The following is a 20,321-nucleotide window of genomic DNA, read 5'->3' on the forward strand; positions in this document are numbered from 1 at the left end:
ATAGAAAGAGAGAACAATAAATAGGCTTCAAATTTTATCTGTGAAAAATACCATTACAGTGTGAGATGTAAAAGAAATGAAATCCCTATTATTGCCCTATAAACTCATATTTTCCCTCTTAACCTTTGAAACTATATGCCAATAGTGGGTATTACACGGGAAGTGGAGAAGAGGTTTCCAATTAGCAATGAATATAGATGTATTCTTTAATTAAGTGAGCTTGGCCAATCCCTGTCAGGATCTGAATTTATTCTTGCCATGCATATGCACAAAAAATTGTTTCATCTAGCCTGAAATTTAAAATAACAACAACAACTGAAAAAGTCACTGGGCGAGCCAGTATTAAATTGGAGACCAGCTTCCTCTGTTTGGTGCCTTCAACCGCACCCTTTCCAGTCCAGCCAGCCCCCTTGTGGCTGCCTGGGTCACCTGCCACTGCAGTCCACTGCGGTCCTGCAGTGCCCCCTGGGGCAGAGAGTGTCCAGCTGCAACTTTGGGCTCACCCGTCTTCCAGTCTCTCCCAAACGTTTCTCTGAATCTCCTCCTAGCAACCTGGAGGGCTTCTTGGAGGAGTTTGCAGACATCGCCAAAGAGGACCAGATCAAGAAGCTGCACGACATGCTGGGCCCGCACATGTTGAGGCGCCTCAAGGCCGACGTCTTCAAGAACATGCCTTCCAAAACAGAGCTGATTGTCCGAGTGGAACTGAGCCCTATGCAAAAGTGAGTGTGGGAGGGATGCTCTGGCCCTTCCAGGAGCCGAGCCTATCTCCTTTCTTCATTGAGCGTACCGATGCTGAGAAGGTGGAGCCAAGCACGTCCAACCCGTCGTTTGTTTCAGAGCTCTGATTGGACCTTGCTTCTTGTGCACCTGGATTTCTGCTGTTAGTTGTTCTCCTTGTCCCTGTTGTCCCAAATGATAAGGTGGACCCCTAGTAGTCCACCATGCACTAGCTAGGCAAGAAGGTAGAGGGACAAGCCTGTGTGATAGCCAATGCTGAGGGAGAGCGTTTGTGTGGGGGAAGAGGTTAGGAAATGCTGTATTTTTGCAGGAAGTACTACAAATACATCTTGACGAGGAACTTCGAGGCGCTGAATGCCCGGGGGGGTGGCAACCAAGTGTCTCTTCTCAACGTGGTCATGGACCTGAAGAAGTGCTGCAACCACCCCTATCTCTTCCCCGTGGCTGCTATGGTGAGTTCCCCCTGGGAAATCCTCCACTTCCTCCAGATGCATACAGATGTGGGCCAACTTCTGTTAGCAGTCCCTTCTTCACCAGCAGGAGAGCTTTACGCTGATTCCCTATTTGACCAATGCAAATGTTTGCTCGTTCTGGGTCCATAAGCCACTTCTAACCGTTGTTCTGTCGCTTGAGAGCGGGACGGTGTGAAACTGAGCCAGCGTCAAGCTTGAACGCAGTCAACAGGGAGGCAAGTTTATCACTTGATGATCCCCTCTTCAAACTTTGTTACCATTGAGAAACCCCTGAAACATTCTTCACGCTTTGAGAAACCCCAGAAGTGGCACGATCGTGCAGAACGTGGTCAGGAAGCATCGCTCCCACCCTAGGCTGTGTACATACCCACACCTTCCCACCCCCTCCAGGCCAGCTTGGGAGGGAGAGAGGGCCAACATGACTATATAGACCAGGGGTAGTCAAACTGCGGCCCTCCAGATGTCCATGGGCTACAATTCCCATGAGCCCCTGCCAGCAAATGAATTGTAGCCCATGGACATCTGGAGGGCAGCAGTTTGACTACCCCTGATATAGTCATACCACCTGGAAAATGTTTTAACAATTTTTAATATATACTACCCATTTAGGAAACCCTTCCAGAGCTATCAAGAAACCCCAGGGTTTCACGACACCCTAGTTGAGAAAACCTGCGCTACGGTCAACCGGTCCAGGGTTTGAAATATCTCTTAATAGGTTTTCTGTTTCTCGCTGTGCCGTTCTCTGACGGAGCTGCCAGCATTGTCCTGTGTTTCAAAGCCCAAAGGTGCGGTAGCAAGAAAAAGCAGGGGAAGCTCCCAGTCACGAGGCAGAGAATAAATGGAGAACCTGAAGGATAAAGCCAGGCTCTCTGAAATTTTGATGGAGGGCAAGGCTGTGGTGAAATTTCTGCTCAGCATATAGAAAGTCCCATGTTTAGTCCTGCCATCTCCACCAATGTGCCCATCTGTATAGACAGTATGAACGTGGATTCAGAGACAGCAGCTTCATGTATGATGCAGGGCAACGATTTAAATATGTTCTGCACCCCTCACTTCTTTTTCCTTTTACGTCCAGGAAGCGCCAAAGATGCCCAACGGGATGTATGATGGGAGCGCACTGATCCGGGCCTCTGGGAAGCTGCTCTTGCTCCAGAAGATGCTGAAGAACCTCAAGGAGGGCGGCCACAGAGTGCTGATTTTTTCCCAGGTACCCAAGAGCTGTGGCTCCTTTCTGTGGCCGGGCGTATCGGAGAGGCAGCTCAGAAGTTGCTGGGTCGGCAGTGCATGCACGTGTATTTCTGCCCCGTAATCAAAATGCATGTCTTTGGCCTCAGATGACCAAGATGCTGGACCTGTTGGAGGACTTCCTGGAGCATGAAGGCTACAAATACGAAAGAATTGATGGCGGGATCACTGGAAATATGCGCCAGGAAGCCATTGATCGTTTCAATGGTATGGCTAGAGCGTTTGCTGGCAGGGGCTCATGGGAATTGTAGTCCATGAACATCTGGAGGACCACAGGTTGACTACCCCTGAGCTAGAGGACACCTTTGCTCCCTGTGGCTCCTCAAATTCAGTTGAGTTGCCTGCCTGCTGTGGCAGCCCTATTCAGTATGTTCTCCAGAGGATAAAGGTTAAAGGTATCCCCTGTGCAAGCACCGAGTCATGTCTGACCCTTGGGGTGACACCCTCTAGCGTTTTCTTGGCAGACTCAATACGGGGTGGTTTGCCAGTGCCTTCCCCAGTCATTACCGTTTACCCCCCAGCAAGCTGGGTACTCATTTTACCGACCTCGGAAGGATGGAAGGCTGAGTCAACCTTGAGCCGACTGCTGGGATTGAACTCCCAGCCTCATGGGCAGACAGCTTCAGACAGCATTTCTGCTGCCTTACCACCCTGCGCCACAAGAGGTTCTTTCTCCAGAGGATAGGCAGGGCTAGGTATTGCAGAGCTGTAATGGTGCCAGCATGGTGTAACAGTGGAGAGTGATGGACCATAATCTGGACAACCAGGTTTGGTTCCCTGCTTCTCTCCCACATGCTGCCAGCTTGATGACCTTGATGACAGTTCTCCCAGAGTGCTCTCAGCTCCATTAACCTCATGGGTTGTGTGTTGTGGGGAAAGGAGTAGGCAATTGTCAGCCACTTTGAGGCCCATGAGGCCTGCTGGGTGACCTTGGCCCACTCACAGTTCTACAGCTCTCTCAGCACCACCACAGGGTTCCTGTTGTGGGGAGAGGAAGGGAAGGCAGTTGTAAGCCCCTCTGAGACACATGAGGCCTGCTGGGTGACCTTGGGTCAGTCACGGTTCTCAGAGTCCTCGCCCTCACCTACCTCGCTGGGTGTCAGTTGTGGGGACAGAGGGGAAGGGGATTGTCAGTCACAATTCTCTCAGCCCTCTCTCAGCCCCACCTACCCCATAAGGTGCCTATTGTAGGGAGAGGAAGGAAAGCATGATTGTAGTAAACCACTCTGTGACTCAGGGTAGAGAAAAGTAAAACTTCTTTTTGTTCGAATGGGGGGCTAATTCCGCTCCCCCTGCTGCCTTTCTTCTCAGCGCCGGGAGCGCCGCAGTTCTGCTTCCTGCTCTCCACGCGAGCGGGGGGTCTCGGCATCAACCTCGCCACTGCAGACACTGTGATCATCTACGACTCTGACTGGAATCCACACAACGACATCCAGGTGAGTCCGAAGTGGCAGGACCAGACCGCCCTGGGAGAGTCTCAGGCCGAAAGGAAACTCGGAGGAGCGGCTGGGGTGGTGGTGGAATGAAACGGGAGACAACTTGTGGACCGTGGGAAGCTGAACGACTCCTATGGAAGAGAGAAGAACTGATGAATCACTGCTGCTTTTTGTTCTGTTTTTTTCTCAATGGCTTCTCCCCCAACCGTCCTTCCTTTGGCCAGGCTTTCAGTCGTGCTCATCGCATTGGGCAGAACAGGAAGGTGATGATCTACCGCTTTGTGACGCGAGCCTCCGTAGAAGAGCGCATCACGCAGGTGGCCAAGAAGAAGATGATGTTGACGCATCTGGTGGTGCGGCCGGGGCTGGGCTCGAAGACAGGGTCGATGTCCAAACAAGAGCTGGACGACATCCTCAAGTTCGGCACCGAAGAGCTCTTCAAAGACGAGGCCACCGACGGCGGCAAGAACCTGCGCAACGTGGCGCAAAGTGAGTAACCCAGCTGGCTGCTCCCGGGGTTCCCGGGGCCCCTGCCGCTGCTCGGCTACAGCAAACCCCGTGTTCCCCTCCAGGTGACAACAAGGAAGGCGAGGACGGCAGCGTCATCCACTACGACGACAAGGCCATCGAGCGCCTGCTGGACCGGAACCAAGACGAGACGGAGGACGCCGAGCTGCAGGGCATGAACGAGTACCTGAGCTCCTTCAAGGTGGCCCAGTACGTGGTGCGCGAGGAGGAGATGGGCGTAAGTAGGAACGGACCCCCGCCCTGTGTGTCTTGATTCTGCCGCCCCCCTGGCGAAAGCCAGAAAGGGTCACGAGCTCGAGCCCGTTCTGTCCCCGCGGCAGGAGGAGGAGGAGGTTGAGCGGGAGATCATCAAGCAGGAGGAGTCGGTGGACCCGGACTACTGGGAGAAGCTGCTGCGTCACCATTACGAGCAGCAGCAGGAGGACTTGGCCAGGAACCTGGGGAAGGGCAAGCGCATTCGCAAGCAGGTCAACTACAACGACGGTTCCCAGGAGGACAGAGGTAGGGGTGTGTACGTGTGCCTGCAGAGAGAAAGGATGAAGAAGGGACCCCCTCCGGAGGAGAGGGGCTGTGTGTGTGGATTCAGATCGACTCGCCCGGGCGCGCCCTGTCCCTGCACACGGGCTCTGGAGGCACGTGAGGAGACACAACTCGGTGAAGCCCAGCAGGCCCAGGGAGCCTCGTGGACAGCGCCTGGGACCCTCGTAACGCTTGCTGTCTTTGTCTTTTTCCCCAGACTGGCAGGACGACCAGTCGGATAATCAGTCGGATTACTCTGTGGCCTCCGAGGAAGGCGATGAGGACTTCGATGAGAGGTCGGAAGGTGGGCAACTCATGCGCGTGGCCACGCTCTGCCCTGGGGGAGCCAGGAGGGCTACACAGGAGTCTTCTTTTTTTAGGACTTCCCCTTCTAGGACATGGTAGAACTCTGCCTGATTTTTTGGGGGGGTGGGGGAAGTGTCATAAAGTCACAGCAGACTTATGGCAAACCCCATAGGGCTGCCTTTCCCGACTTTTTTACCATTGAGTAACCCCTGAAACCTTCTTCAGGCTTCGAGAAACCCCAGAAGTGGCGCAATCAGGCAGAATAGGGTTGGGATCCCTCCCCTTTACCACCCTTTCCAGGCCCATCATTGGCCATTTAGGGAACATAACATGATCTGTATGGTCAAATCACAATAAATATTTAAATATACATTAAAAAGTAATTAGCTCCCGCCCAATCAGGAAACCCTTCCAGGGCTGTCAAGAATCCCTAGGGCAGGGGTAGTCAAACTGCGGCCCTCCAGATGTCCATGGACTACAACTCCCATGAACCCCTGCCAGCGAATGCCAGCATTCGCTGGCAGGGGCTCATGGGAGTTGTAGTCCATGGACATCTGGAGGGCTGCAGTTTGACTACCCCTGCCCTAGGGTTTCACGAAACCTTGGTCGAGATTAGCCTGCCATAAGGTTTTTCAGGCAAGAGACTGACAGGACAGCTTTGCCATGGCTTGCCTATGCATTTCAACTGTGGGCTTCCTTGGTGGTCTCTCATCCAAATACCCACCAGGGCCAGCTCTGCTTAGCTTCCAAGATCCAGGCTAGCCTAGGCCGTCCAAGTCAGGGCCATCCAACCAGTAGGCTCTCCCGTGTTAACGTCTGCTGCTCTCCCCCACCTTGTCTCCTCTCCAGCTGCTCGCCGGCCCAGCCGCAAAGGCCTCCGGAACGACAAAGACAAGCCGCTGCCCCCGCTGCTCGCCCGCGTGGGAGGCAACATCGAGGTGAGCAGCATCCCGTGTCGCAGCACGTGTGCCCATGTACTTTGAGATGCCGCCAGCGCCTTTCTAAGGGCTTCCCTCCCTGTCCTTTTCTCAGGTCCTCGGCTTCAATGCACGCCAGAGGAAGGCCTTCCTCAATGCCATCATGCGCTACGGCATGCCCCCTCAGGATGCCTTTACCACCCAGTGGCTGGTGCGGGACCTCCGCGGGAAGTCTGAGAAGGAGTTCAAGTGAGTCTTCTGGGTCAGGCTGCAGGGAGGCATAGCTGCCGTGGATAATGGCTAGGAGAGCTCTCCATTGGTGGGGAAGGTATCCTTGGAAGAGATGGTGTCTCCTTCTTCTGGGATAGGTTTGATTTTTGCAAAAAAAATTCAGCCTCCTTTAGGGGAACTTCCTGGCCCTCAGCCTGCCTGCTCTAGGCTGCGGAAGAGCCAATGTAGTGCTTCAAGAGCAGCAGCCTCTATTCTGGAGAGCAGGGTTTGATTCCACCTGCAGCTAGCTGGGGGACCTTGGGCCACTCACAGTTCTCTCAGCTGTTCTTGCAGAGCAGTCCTCTTAGAGCTCTCTCAGCCCCTCTAATGTGAGAAGAGGAAAGGACAACTCCTTCAGGTAGTGAAAGCGGGGCATGAAAAACCAACTTCTCTCTTCTCAAGCCGAGTTGTGGAAGCTGAGGCCATCCTGTTTCTATGTCTCTCCTGCAGGGCATACGTCTCTCTCTTCATGCGCCATTTATGTGAGCCTGGAGCTGATGGGGCAGAGACCTTTGCGGATGGGGTCCCTCGCGAGGGCCTGTCCCGGCAGCATGTCCTCACGCGAATAGGAGTCATGTCTCTCATACGCAAGAAGGTTGGTACAAAAACTTCCCACTTGCCCCTTATGCAGATCTAGACTGCTGCTTTAACAACGGTGGTAGTCTCCCCCCCCCCAAGCTTTCCTTAAAGATCAGCAGCATAGCACAGATTACAACGGATCTGTCAGTTCTGTGTTAGGAGAATCATAGAGTTGGAAGGGGCCATACAGGCCATCTAGTCCAACCCAGTGCTCAACGCAGGATCAACGCCCTAAGCATCCTAAAGCATCCAAGAAAAGTGTGTGTCCAACCTTTGCTTGAAGACTGCCAGTGAGGGGGAGCTCACCACCTCCTTAGGCAGCCTATTCCACTGTTGAACTACTCTGACTGTGAAATTTTTTCCCCTGATATCTAGCCTATATCGTTGAAGTTTAAACCCATTACTACGTGTCCTCTCCTCTGCAGCGAACAGAAACAGCATCCTGCCCTCCTCCAAGTGACAACCTTTCAAATACTTAAAGAGGGCTATCATGTCCCCTCTCAACCTCCTTTTCTCCAGGCTGAACATTCCCAAGTCCCTCAACTCATTGCCCTGGGGGAAAGCACCATGGTTAGCAAGAGAGAGCTGCACAATGCAAGTTGATATTTGTTTGGCTCTGATTTTGACACCCCTTTTCTCACTCCTTAGGTGCAAGAGTTTGAACACGTGAATGGTCGCTGGAGTATGCCGGAACTGGCAGAAATAGAAGAGAACAAGAAGCTTTTGCAGCTCAGCTCGCCTTCCCCCAAAACCCCAACTCCCTCCACGCCAGGAGACACGCAACCTAATACCCCAGTCCCCGTGCCTCCACTTGGTGAGAGACTGCAGTGGGCATGCGAGCGCGTGCATGTGTCTTCAAACGGCCTTGTCCAACCTTCAGCTGTCGCTCCCCTTGCCGAAACTGTGGCAGGGAGCTCAGGGGTGGACGCAGATAAAACGCCTCTTAATTTAGGAGGGCTTCTGTGGAGCGTTGAGATGCCTTCAAAGGCACAAGAGGACATCTGTGTGGGATGCTCGTGTGTGTTGCGATGGGCGGGGGGGGGGGGGTCAAGCCACAGCTGGTTTCAGGTAGCCTTGCAGGTTTCAAAGGCAGGAGATGAGTGGAGGTGGCTTGCCATGGCCTGCGTCTACACCAGGGGTAGTCAACTTGTGGCCCTCCAGATGTCCATGGACTACAATTCCCGTGAGCTCCTGCCAGCATTTGCTGGCAGGGGCTCATGGGAATTCTAGTCCATGAACATCTGGAGGACCACAGGTTGACTACCCTGCTCTACACTATAACCATAATTCCTGGGAGGTCTCCGGGAACTATAACCCTGGTTCCTGGGGTGTCTAGCCAGTGTGGTGGTGTCTCGTGGGCAGAGGGGAGGCTCGGAAGTAAAATGTGAAGAGAAACCGGTTTTGGGGAAAGAGCTTTTGCTGAGTGCTTCTTTTGTCCTTTGTGTCTGTCCTGCGGGCCGAGTGCAGAAGAGGTGGTCGTAAAGGTGGAGGAGGGAGCCAGCGCCAAGGAGCAGGGGGAGCCCGTGGAGACCGAGAAGGAAACCAGCCCTCCTGCTGCCACAGTGGCTGCTGCTGCCACTGAGAAAGAAGTCCCCATGGAGGTGAGCATCTGTCATGTATGTGTGTGTTGTGGGGAAGGTTGGCTGGAGATCGCTGGACTGACAGTGGTCCCATTTCACCCCGTGGTCTTCTGCCTTGTGCTTGGAGATCTGGGCAGTGTTGCTCTTGGTGCTTGGAGAGCCACAGTGGGAGGGCTCCTGGAGTTATGGCACCATTGGTGGACTGTTGTTGCCTTGCTGTATTTTCTGGTCTGTCTTTTGGAAAGGAAAAGTGACTTCTTGTTCCTGGTTGTCCAGTAATGGAGGTAGCATGTTTGACTGCCGAGTTAAACTTCAGTGCCGCCAGGGGCAGTTTGTAACACTCGGGTATCTCTTAGCAGGTATCTGAGCATTAAACCAATATTTTTATTTTCTTTCTGCGATCCTGCGTTCAAAACCAGCAACTGGCAGCCTTTTGTTCAAAGTTTTCCAAAGTAAATGTTGACAGAACTGTGAGACCCACAGCACCTCAATAGGGAAAGGAGAGCATGTGACGTCTTCCCCTCCCCCCTCTCCCAGGGCGAAAGATGGATCTTCTTTACTGGGAGGGAACATTCCGATCATTACAGTACAAAAGTATAGGCACCATTAGTGTTAAAACGTCTTTGTATCAAGAAGAGCTGGGTTTTGTATGCTTTGCTTCTCACTACCCAAAGCAGTCCCGCAGCAGCTTACAAACACTTTCCCTTCCTCTCCCCACGAGGCGCCCTCTGGGGCTGAGACAGCTTTAGGAGAACTGCTCTGCAAAAACAGCTGTGAATGAACCGAGACTGGCCTGAGCTCACCCAGCCGGCTGCATGTGCAGGAGGGGGGAGATCAAACCCAGTTCCCCAGATTAGAGGCTGCCTTTCTCAACCACCATGTGCCTCTTTGCAGACTATTGCAGTTCCCAGGCTGCAGTGGTTTCTGCCATCCAGCTAGTGCTGCTCCCCTCTCTTAAGGCGGCCAGCACTGAGCAGCTTGCCAGTAGATGGAAATGGGCAGTGGGTTTCCTCTAGATTTTCTACAAGTTATGTTGCATTCTTGTGCCCTCTGACCTTTGTTTCCTTGTCTGCCCTCCCTCTGCAGCAGGACCCCCCTCCAACGGAGACCCACGCTCAGGAGGTGAAATCGCCCGTGAATGCGGTGGAAACGGAAGATAAGAAGCCGGACGAGCCGAAGGTGAAGGAGGAGCCAATGGAAACAGATAACAAAGGTAACCTAGCCACACCTAGCTGATGCCCTCTTAATTTCCTTCAAGTTGAGTTGGGGACTGAACATTCTTCCCCCAAGAACAGGATACCTAAGGTTTTTTCCCCACAATTGTCCCCTTCTGCAGCTGATGTAGAGAAGGTGGAAGAGAAGACCCCCGCAGAGCCCCCCAGCGAGCCCCCCACCATTAACCTAGATGAGAAAGGTAAGCAGGCTCTAAAAATGTGCCGAGATGATCCCTACTGGGTTTTTGAGCTTGGGTGGGGTGCATGAGGAAGCCGCCACAGAGGGATTTCTCCCCGTTGCAGAAGAGAAGAAAGAGGATGAGAAGAAGGACGTGGTGATGCTGCAGAACGGGGAGACGCTGAAAGACCCACCCGAGGACCGGCACAAGAAAGCCCTGAAGCAGCGGTTCATGTTCAACATTGCAGACGGAGGCTTTACAGGTAACGGACAGCTCGGGACGTCTCCGCTGCCCAACACGGCCGAAGGGCACGGGCGAACACCTCCTCACGTTTCTTTCCCCCGGCTGCAGAGTTGCACTCCTTGTGGCAAAACGAAGAGCGGGCTGCGACCGTGACCAAGAAGACCTACGAGATCTGGCATCGGCGCCATGACTACTGGCTCCTGGCAGGGATCATCAAGTATCCTTTCTTCCTCCTGGATGAGCCAGAGGTTAAGGGTGGCCCATGTGTGCCCAGGGGGGTGGGAAGGGGGTTCTTTCACTTGGGTGTGTACATACATGTGCACGATGGCGCATCCCCTGCATTTGCTTATTGTTAGTGCTCTTCCCCCCCCCCCTTTGCCCAAAAGGCTTAGTGTTACGAGGGCAGCTCACGTCAGCCTGCCTTCCCTCATGGTGGCGTTGTGAAGGTAAAACAGGAGAAGCCGCTTTGGGGTCCCCGTTGGGGAGAAATTCAGGGTCGAAATGAAGCAAGGGGATTAAGCCTTGGAAGGGTTGAATGAGCTCTGTTCCCCCGTTCCCAAAGTCACAGTGTACGTGCTGGCCAGGGTCTGCACCCCATAGCCGATCCCTACATTTTGGCAGAGATGGAACGCTCTGTCTGGGGCAGAGGTGTTCTGTGTTCTTGGTGCTTGGGGGGCAAACAGTGGGAGGGCTTCTGGAATCCTGGCCCCACCAGTGGGCTTCTGGATGGTACCTGAGTTTTGGCCACTGTGGGGCACAGAGTGTTGGACTGGGGCGGCCTTTGGCCTGATCCATTGTGGGGTGCTTCCGGAGGGCAGCCTTGACGGTCAGCGACAGAAGAGCTGGATTCAAGTCTGCAGCACCTCAGAGACGAACAAGATTTTCATTGGACATCCGGATGAAGGGAGCGTAGACTCTCAAAAGCTGCTGCCTCAAAACTCCTTTTGGTGTCCTCGGTGCGACAGGACTCGGGCCTGTTTTTTGGCACGCTCCGCAAACGTCTTTGTGAGTGAATCCCTGGGCAGCTTTTCACATCCCCCGACTACCCAGGCTCCTCCTCCTCCTCCTCCGGCAGCTTCCATTGGTTCCATGTTTTCGCTTCCCCTGCAGCCAGCAACACCAGGCTGCTTTTTGTTCTTCACAAGGCCTGCTCTGATCCTGGCACGCTCGTCCTGGGAGCCCCCTGCAGACAGTGGCACGCTCTGCCTGGTGCAGGGAGGCTACGCTCCAGCAGATTTTGCGGCAGCAATTTTGGCAGCGAGAGGACGGAAGGCGTGCCAGGGAAGCGGGCAGCCGAGGCTGGTGGGGGCATTTGGCCCTGCTTCTCACTCTTTGAACCGATTCTGGGCCCCGGCGCGTGACTTGCATCTTTTGCAGAAGGAAATGCGCTAGTGTTGTTTGGGAGGTGCCAGACTGGGATCCCTTCCCCTGCTGAAATGATTTCAGGGCGCTGCACCTCTGGAATTAGTTCTTGTCTTGCCCCTTGCAAGCACAGAGGGGAGAAAACACCACTGGGGGGCTGGATGGGTGGGCCCCCCTCCCCCCAAAATTATATTCTCCTGAGCTCTGCCAACATCAGCCACGGTTATGCTCGCTGGCAAGACATACAGAACGACCCTCGTTACGCCATCCTCAACGAACCTTTCAAGGGTGAAATGAACAGGGGGAACTTCCTGGAGATCAAGAACAAATTCTTGGCCAGGAGATTTAAGGTAAGAACCTCCTCCTCTCGTCATACCACCAGCTCTTCTTGCCGACAGTGGTTTTCTGAGTCGCTTTCTCTGGGGCTGAGTGCTTGTTTCCTTCCCATGTGAGCGTGAAGAAAAGACCATTGTGTAGAACAGGGATGACCAAACTGTGGCTTTTCTGATGTCCATGGACTACCATTCCCATGAGCCCTTGCTAGCATATCCTGCAGGGACTCATGGGAATGGTAGTCCATGGGCATGTGAAGAGCTATTATGGAGAGATTCCCTTACTCCATACAGCCGTCTATAAAGTTGAGGCGTCCGTTCAGCCACTTTTGAAGCATGATTGGTACATCGAACCAATGAATAGATTTGTTTTTTGAAAGCCTTGTCCTGAAGCCAGGGTGCCCTTCTGTTGCCAGTCGGTCAGTCACAGAGCCTGGCTTTGGAACTGACATCCTGGAGGTCTATGCTTAGGTGGTTTTCAGAAAGCCAAACAGCAGACAGAATCCAAGTGCACCTTTCTTGACCTGCAATAAGCACTGGGGATTACCACTCTGGTGTCTTGTGGGCTGCTGAGTCACATTCTGTTAGAGAGTGAGAAAATGAGGATTTAACATGTGTGGCACACAAAGGGTGGCTTCGAATCACAGGTGGCATGAGGCATCCCGCTCCACGGAGGCCTGTAATATTTTGTGGCATTCAGTCACTCATTCCACCGGCACAGGCCCTTTCCTCCAAGCCTTCGAGAGCCGGTTTGGGGTTGTGGCTAAGAGCAGCGGCCTCTAATCTGGAGAATCTGGTTCGATACCCCCTCCCATGCAGCCAGCTGGATGACCTTGGGCCAGTCCCAGTTCTCAGAGTTGTCTCAGGCCCACCTTCACAAGGTGCCTGTTGTGGGGAGAGGAAGGGAAAGGTGTTTGTAAGCCTCTTTGGGGCTTCTGCAGGCAGTGAAAGGTGGAGTACAGAAAGCCAGATCTTTTTTGCTTGATGCCAGACTGGAAAGACTCACTCTGGCAGAAAGAAAGAGAGGCTCGCCTTCGCTTTCAGGAGAAGTCACTGGGACCTTGCCTAATGTCTGGTGTGGTGGCCACGTGAATAACATACAGGGTCTCAACCTGAAACAAGCCTTCCGGGGAAAGGAATGTGTAAAGGCTCCCTCCTTGCCAGTTTGCTTCCCTTTGTAGGGGGAGGGCGAAAGCTGTGTGTGAGAAAGAACAACAGCACCTGGCTAGGAGTTTTGGAGAACCTTCATAAACGGTAGTGCTGCCCTTAGAAAGACCTCTCTCATTCAACGGCAGTAGCCACGCCTTCAGACATCAATTTGCAAACCTTTTGGGAGGGGTCAAATTATTAGACTCTTGCGTTTGGGAAAAGGGGAGGAGGAACTAAAATCCCACAGATGGGATCTTCTTCATCAGTATAAACCAGCCCTCCTCAAGTTTTTTACCGTTCAGAAAGATTCTTCGGGCTTCGAGAAACCCGAGAATTGGTGCGATAGTGCAAAATATAGTTGGGAAGCATCGCAGTGCACCTGTCTACCTGGGACCCCTCCCCTTCCCACTCCTTCCAGGCTAATCATTGGCTATTTTGAGAAGGGGCGGGCAGATTGTCCACCCATTTGGGAAACCCTTCCAGGGCTGTCAAGAAACCCCAGAGTATCACGAAACCGTGGTTGAGAAAGCCTGGTATAAATACACTCATTCCATGCAGGTTACTGTGCAAGTGCTGTTGGGCCAGAGCCGATGCATCACCAGTTGAGAACCACGGGCATAGATCTTGCATACTGTCTCCAGAATCATTGCGTTGGAGAGGGCCCGAGTCCCAGCTTTGGGCCCGGAGCTGAGGGATGTGCTTCTTCCACTCTTTCAGCTGCTGGAGCAGGCGCTGGTGATCGAGGAGCAGCTCAGGAGAGCCGCCTACCTGAACATGTCAGAAGATCCCTCCCACCCTTCCATGGCCCTGAACACGCGCTTCGCCGAAGTCGAGTGCCTGGCCGAGAGCCACCAGCACCTGTCCAAGGAGTCGATGGCGGGGAACAAGCCGGCCAACGCCGTGCTTCACAAAGGTGAGGAGGCAGCAAAAGGGTTGCGCACCAGGGAAGGGCGCGCCCGGGCGGGCTTGCATGGCGTACCACTGGCCCCTTCCCCCACCCTCTGTCCACTTCCTCCCCAACCTCTGCCCACTGCTCACATCCACACCCTTCCTCTCCCCACCCCCCTTCAAAGGGAGAAGGCAGCTAGCAGTGGGGAAAAGTCCCTCCTCCGGGGCTGGGGAGGCAGCCTCCAGGTTTGACCTGGAGGTGCAGGAGGAGGGGCTTCTCCCCTCAGCTCCCCAGACGATTTCCTGCTTCCATTGGGGGAGGTAGGCACCAGCAGAGCTGTTATTTGAGCGGTCACTAAGCAGACCTCTAGGCAGGTCGACAGACTCGGAGCAGGCAGGTGCAGCGCCAGGACTTGGCCGTCTGCTTGAGCCTGATGTCGTGCCGGCACAATGGATGTAGGATGCGCAGAGGCTTCATCGCTGGACAGATGCCTCCCCCAGAGCAGCTGAGCTCTGGTCTGTTCTTCCTCGCTTTCTGCTGGTGGCAACCGGCTTGGTGGCGGCTCTCGCGTGGCTCTGCCGCCTCTGCAGGGCAAAGGAGATCGGCTCCATCGTGACTTCCCTCTCAGTTCACAGACATCCTCCAGAGATCCAGGTAATGACCCTAAGGCATCTGTCCCGCAGAGCTCACCTTGCTAGTGAGAGAGATGCTGCTAGGACTTGAGGTGGCCCCCGCCCTCAGGGGAATGGACAAGAGGCTCTCGTCCCCGGGGGTGAAGAATACCTCTTCTTCCTGCAAGGAATCCTGGTGGCTTTCCACTCGTCTCCTCAGCCTTCTGCCTGCTCATCCTGCCTGCCTGAGGAATTTCCCAGAGCAGGAGCTCGTCCCCCTGCAACCGAGGAGGAAGGTCCTAATTTTTCTGTCGGGTGCTCGAGGGACGGGAGAGGTCTTCTGGGCATAGTTGTCCTTTCCCTGGCAAGCCAAGTCAACCCTGGCTGGTATTTGAATGGGAGACCTCCAAGGAACTCTAGGGGTCATGACACAGAGCCAGGCGATGGCAACCTACCTCTGGACATCCCTTGCTTGGCTGCTGGACGATCCTGGGATCCCCTGGCGATACGACACACATGCTATACGATAAATTAAAAAATCCCTGTCCCAGATAAATGTAGACCTAGTGCGTAATCTTGTCCAGCGTCCAAGGAGGCGGTGGGGAACACACTGGAAATTTGGCCGTCGATGCAGCGTAGTTGCTAACTTAAGTTTTTCTTGGGAACAATTCTGCCATTGTCTCACTGGGAAGACTTTGGCTTCAGGCTTCGAGAAACCCCAGGAGGAGCAGGATCGTGCAGGATATGGTTAGGAAGCAGAGCTGGGTCCACGCCCACCTGGGGCCCCTCCCCTCCCCACCCCCTCCAGGGCAACTCATTGGCCATTCTGGAAGGGGAGGCAGGTTGACATGGCCAGCTATGGGCATATAACCTGGTAGATGTTTAACTCATTTTAAAAAGATATAAAAAATGAACTCCTGCCCGTTTGGGAAACCCTGGGGTTTCACTGAACCCTGGCATAGGATGTCTGTTAAGGGCTTTTATTATTCCGTAAAGGAAAACTCTGCCCTCCACAACCAAGAACTGTCAGCATCCCTCAGAATTGGGGCTCTGAGGCGCTGAGGGAGGGGGGGGGGGACATGGAAGGTTAGGCAGCGGGTTTATTTTTCTCATCACCGGAACAAGTTTGGGGTTTATGGGTTTTTATGTATTGGGGTTTTATTCCATTGTAACCCACCACGAGTCGTTTCGGAGAGCAGCGGGTAAGAAATCTAATAAATAATAATTAAAAAGAATCCAAACATTTCCCCCCTGTAGCTTATGATTGCAAAGGCCCTTCTTTAGCTTGGCCTGATTCAGATCTCTGTCCTATGTGGAACCTGGAGCCACCTCAGCTTCCGCTGGAGACCGAGCACTCTGACCGTGACAAGGCTGTAGAGAATGTAGCCAGGAAGAGACCTTTTCCCTAGGACAGTCTGTCCGTCCCCCAAAGTTTTAGCTCAAGAGTCAGTGTGGTGATGTGGTTAAGAACAACGGCCTCTGCTTTGGAGAACTGGGTTTGTTTCCTCCACATGCAGCCACCTGGGTGACCATGGGCCAGTCAGTTCTCTCAGAGCTCTCTCAGCCCTCACATGGTGTCTGTTGTAGGGAAAGAAAAGGTAGGCTGTTGTCAGCTGCTTTGGGTAGTAAAACACAGGGTATAAACAACAGCGCTTCTGCTTCTGCAGCAAACCCTTCAGTCCAACCAGGTTGTGATGAACAGCAAAGTCTTGCTTGGCAGAAGCCCAGGCCTGCACAGACTGCTGCAGTGGTCCAGAATACTGTTCCATATCTCCCCCCCCCCCCCTCCCCATCCACTCCATGTCTTCTCATCTTGCTTCAGTGAGATACTCCAAAATCAGGAGTAGAAAACTCTCACATGAGTTTTGGGTCTGCAACCAGTTCTCCATGCAGGCTCTGACTTGAACCCCCTAACTTCCCCCGGGAGCTGAGGAATTGCTGAGAAGCCAGGATGGCCACAGGCCTCAGGTTTAGGTCCCTCTGCTCTTTCTCTTTGTTTCCATATTGCCTCCAGAGATCTCTTCAAATGGAGTCAGTTGCTGTAGTCTAGAATAGCTGTCTTCACTTGGATGGGTGAGATCCTACACGAGGTTGATCTGGACTCCCTCCTGTGACGGGAGGTGGGGAAAGGTCCTAATTTTTCTGACAGGGGGCTCTAGGGGCAGAAGTTGGAGAAAGTGGCCCTGAGGCATGGCTTCTCCTTCCCAGGCAAGTCCAATCTTGGAAGCGAAGCAAGGTTGATAGGAGCCCTCCAGGGATCTTCAGTATGTCTGGGTCCTCCAAGCTCTGGATTTCTCAGCACTACCTGGGAACTCTTCCTTGGCTGGCACCACAGTTCTCAGAAGAACACCCAACTGGCTGGAGTTGACTGTGGCCCTCCAGGGTGGTCAGTTTTACAGCAGCTTTCCTACAACCGAACTGGGGACTACCCAGACAAAGAACATTCTGGGTCTAACCTTGGATGGCAAGCCCTTTGAGGACAGCTGAAACTGAAGGTCAAGTATTGTGCCTCAAATAAGCCATGCCCTGGTTTTATGGACGAAGATCACTTCGGTGGACTTCATCTCCAAATAGCAACGGAGGCAGAAAGAAGACATCCCTGCTGCGTTGCAGGAAGAAGCTTAGCCGTGGGTGTTTCTCGTTTCTCCCTCCGTCCCATCTCCCAGAAGACACCCAGTGCACACCAGCTTCGTTTCCCAGAATCTATTCTTTGGACTTGACCAGAACACAGAGAGCTGGAAAAGTCTGGAATCCAAGCGTCCTTCATTGCTGGCTCTTCAACTGTGACTTTCCGTTGCTGGGAATTAGCCTGTTGAACCTGTTACAGAAGGAGTTGGGCATTTCTTGGCAATGCCTGAAGGAAAACAGGACACCCCTGGCTCTGAAGCACGTCGTTGAAGTGCTTGGGAAGACTTCTGTCCGGCCTCTTACTGTCCCAGGTGGATGTTTAAGGCCTTGTTGTGATTCGTTCTCACCCAACCCACAGTGGGCATTGCAGATTCCTCCCATTCCAGCTAAAGAGGCTGACAAACCCAGTGGCTTGTGCGGCTCCAGGGGATCCACCATCGTCTTCTGCCCCAGTGGTGGAAGTCAGGCAAGGACACCACCTGTCCATCCTCCATCTTGAGTGGCTTCCGCAGTCTCCATGCTGCAGAGATGCAGCGTTCTAATTGACCAGGAGAGGAAAAAACACTTGCTGGATACAACTGGAATGGCATGAGACAACACTCCCTGTTCATGGCTGAAGCTCCAGGGAAGGATCGTTACAGATCATTTCTCTCATCCTCAGCAACGTCTGGTCCATTTCTAGACTTTGCGCATCCAATGGTTGACCCAGGTGGCTTCCAGGCATTGCTGGTTCCTTAAGAAGTGGGGGCAGAGACGGGGGGGGGGGCTGAGTGAGCTGGAGACTGCCTGTCAAGGAGGCCCCGCACAAGAGGGCCGCAACCGTTGCCAGCAGCAGCCGAGAAGCCCAGTGAGCTGGACGTAGGCCAGGGCTGGCTCTTCTCTGCTTCTGCGGCTGATCCAGACCACTCCCTTCTTCTTACGGAGGCTAAGCAATGCAGTCAGATTGGGTCAGCCAGGCGGCCTGTGTGTTCCCCCCACCGTATCATCTCTTCCAAAGACTACCCAGCAACAGCCGTGGGCCAAAACCATTCTCCCCGAGGGGCCAGGGACACGACGGCCGTGGTCTATTTCAGGAGCGCTGGACCTCTGACTGCAGTCTGTCGGGTGGATTCTGGAGCCTGAAGCAGGAAGCCTGCGGAATTGACGGGCAGAAAGCAAACTCTTGCTTTCTGATGAATGATGCTTTCCTTGGTGGGCACCACAGATCTCATAAGAACACCCGACGGGCTGGCGTGGGAACCCTGTGGCTCTCCAGGATGGTCAGTTGCAGCAGCCTTCCTGTGTGGCTGTCTTAGGGTGGCTTGCATTCCCATCCGGTGGGTCGCATTCATGCCCCCTTCCTTTCATCAGCAGTCCATCCTTCCTGTGTGGAAACAAATCAACGTCTGCAGGTCTCTCCAGCGTTCTGAAGACAGGCCCAAGTGTGTTCGGCGGCATGTCTCTGTTCAAGAAGGCCCTTGCTGGCACTCTGGTTTCAGGCCAGCGGGGCTCTTCTCATAGTGGTTTTCAGGTGCCCGAGGGGTCTGGCGCGTATCTTGTTCCCTGGAGAAGATACGGAAAGCGGCCGCTGCAGTGTGGTTGCAGGCCATGCAGGGAAAATCCTGTGACTGGTCGGCTTGATGGGTCTTCAGCACAAGTCTGCAACCATCTCTAGTGGCCTTGGCTCAGGAGGGGCTCGCCCGCCCCTTGTCAACCTTCCAGTGTTACCTGCCCTCCTCCCCTTGAGGGGAGAAGGAAATTCTGCGCTTCCCTGTGAATTTCTGTTCTCCTCAGGGAAAGGAGGGACGCAAAGCCCCCACCTTCTGTGGCAGCCAATCCAGCGGGTAGATTTATTGGCGGGGGTGTTGCTTGTATGGGGAGTCACAGCCCCACAACCCCTTGCTCCCCTGCCGGCATCGCCACGCATGCACCTGATCTCCAACTGGTTTCAGCCGTTGGCTTTCACAGTCATGACATTTCCCCCCCCCCTTTTTGACTTGGGCCGGGGCACGTTCTTAGCTTCAGCGTCTGGGGAGCCAAGGGGGGGAGAGCCGCCCCACTCCCCCACCCTCGCACGGTCCCAAACATGGGGCCTGCCGGCCCTGCCCCCCCCACGCCAGCTGCCTTCTCTCGCCCCCCCTCCCCCTGAGGAGAACAGAAACCCGCAGGTAAGCCCAGAGTTTCCTTTTCTCTTCCAGTGCTGAAGCAGCTGGAGGAGTTGCTGAGTGACATGAAGGCTGACGTGACGCGGCTGCCCGCCACGATCGCCCGCATCCCCCCCGTGGCTGTGCGCCTCCAGATGTCGGAGCGCAACATCCTCAGCCGCTTGGCAAACCGTAGCAGCGAGCCTCCTCCGCCGCCACCTCCCCAGCAGGTAAGCAGCCAGCCGGCCGGCCCAGCCAGTCCTGCCTTCTCTCCGCCCGTCCCCCAGCCTCCCCACCCCCCACCCCAGCGACCGGAGGGAGGGGTCCTCGCTCGGGTGGGCTGCGTGGAGGCCTGCATCCCGCGTTTGTGCTGACTTCTCCCTCTCTCTCTCTCTCTTCCCCCTCCCCTGTGCCTAGGTGGCTCAGCAGCAATGAGATACGTGCACCACGCTGCCAACCCAGTGATTCAGCTCAAGTGACAGACGCCGCGCCCTTCTTTTGAATTCTTGCCCCCCCTTCTCTCCCTTCCCCTCCCGACCAGACGATGCCCCTCTCTGTGCGGGGGAGGGGGGGCACGGCTGGAGAAAGGAGGGCACGTGCTTTCCTCACACGCCCCTTGCCCGAAGCCGCCAGACGGCCTCGGGGCGAGGGCACGGAGGGGCAGCATCGGACGGACTCTGTACATAGTGACTGGAGGCTGCAGCGCCACGCCGAGGCCTGGCCGCAACGCTCACCACCCGGCCCCTCCCCCCTTCCTAGATTTTAATTTTATTTTGAGTTTGTTTACCGAGATGAGCGCGCAAGCAAACGTCAGGACAGACACAGCTACCTCCATCAAGATCCTTTTAATACAAAAAAAAACCACACAAAAAAAAGAAAACGAAACCTGACTGGACTTGTCCTCTGAAACAGCTTGGGGAGGAAAAACGGAAGAAAAAAAAAAAAAGGACAGACAAAATCTTGATAAAGTTGAAAATAAAAGTTTCCTTGTATTTTA

The 20,321-nt window shown here is 54.2% G+C and overlaps 1 protein-coding gene and 1 non-coding gene across 11 annotated transcripts in view; both read left to right on the forward strand.

Moving 5' to 3' along the window:
- CHD4 (chromodomain helicase DNA binding protein 4) overlaps positions 1–20,321 on the forward strand; it is a 36,727-nt gene extending 16,406 nt beyond the window's left edge. For 4 of the 10 annotated variants that reach the window (XM_077345815.1, XM_077345814.1, XM_077345820.1 and 1 more), the window contains exons 19-40: positions 549–722; positions 1,052–1,193; positions 2,290–2,421; positions 2,549–2,666; positions 3,771–3,895; positions 4,120–4,384; positions 4,468–4,640; positions 4,744–4,930; positions 5,160–5,246; positions 6,098–6,186; positions 6,281–6,414; positions 6,886–7,030; positions 7,663–7,828; positions 8,482–8,615; positions 9,681–9,807; positions 9,931–10,008; positions 10,112–10,249; positions 10,339–10,447; positions 11,807–11,942; positions 13,791–13,986; positions 19,379–19,554; positions 19,742–20,321. In XM_077345815.1, coding sequence (XP_077201930.1) covers positions 549–722; positions 1,052–1,193; positions 2,290–2,421; positions 2,549–2,666; positions 3,771–3,895; positions 4,120–4,384; positions 4,468–4,640; positions 4,744–4,930; positions 5,160–5,246; positions 6,098–6,186; positions 6,281–6,414; positions 6,886–7,030; positions 7,663–7,828; positions 8,482–8,615; positions 9,681–9,807; positions 9,931–10,008; positions 10,112–10,249; positions 10,339–10,447; positions 11,807–11,942; positions 13,791–13,986; positions 19,379–19,554; positions 19,742–19,759 — 3,049 coding nt within the window. In that variant the 3' untranslated portion in view covers positions 19,760–20,321. The remainder of the gene's footprint in view (positions 1–548; positions 723–1,051; positions 1,194–2,289; positions 2,422–2,548; positions 2,667–3,770; positions 3,896–4,119; positions 4,385–4,467; positions 4,641–4,743; positions 4,931–5,159; positions 5,247–6,097; positions 6,187–6,280; positions 6,415–6,885; positions 7,031–7,662; positions 7,829–8,481; positions 8,616–9,680; positions 9,808–9,930; positions 10,009–10,111; positions 10,250–10,338; positions 10,448–11,806; positions 11,943–13,790; positions 13,987–19,378; positions 19,555–19,741) is intronic. The other 6 variants (XM_077345816.1, XM_077345824.1, XM_077345817.1 and 3 more) reach the window with 5 other exon arrangements.
- On the forward strand, positions 7,880–8,016 carry LOC143842531 (small Cajal body-specific RNA 11). The gene has a single exon (XR_013233169.1).

The sequence above is a fragment of the Paroedura picta genome, chromosome 7, assembly GCF_049243985.1.
Source record: "Paroedura picta isolate Pp20150507F chromosome 7, Ppicta_v3.0, whole genome shotgun sequence".
Classification (NCBI taxonomy): Eukaryota; Metazoa; Chordata; class Lepidosauria; order Squamata; family Gekkonidae; genus Paroedura; species Paroedura picta.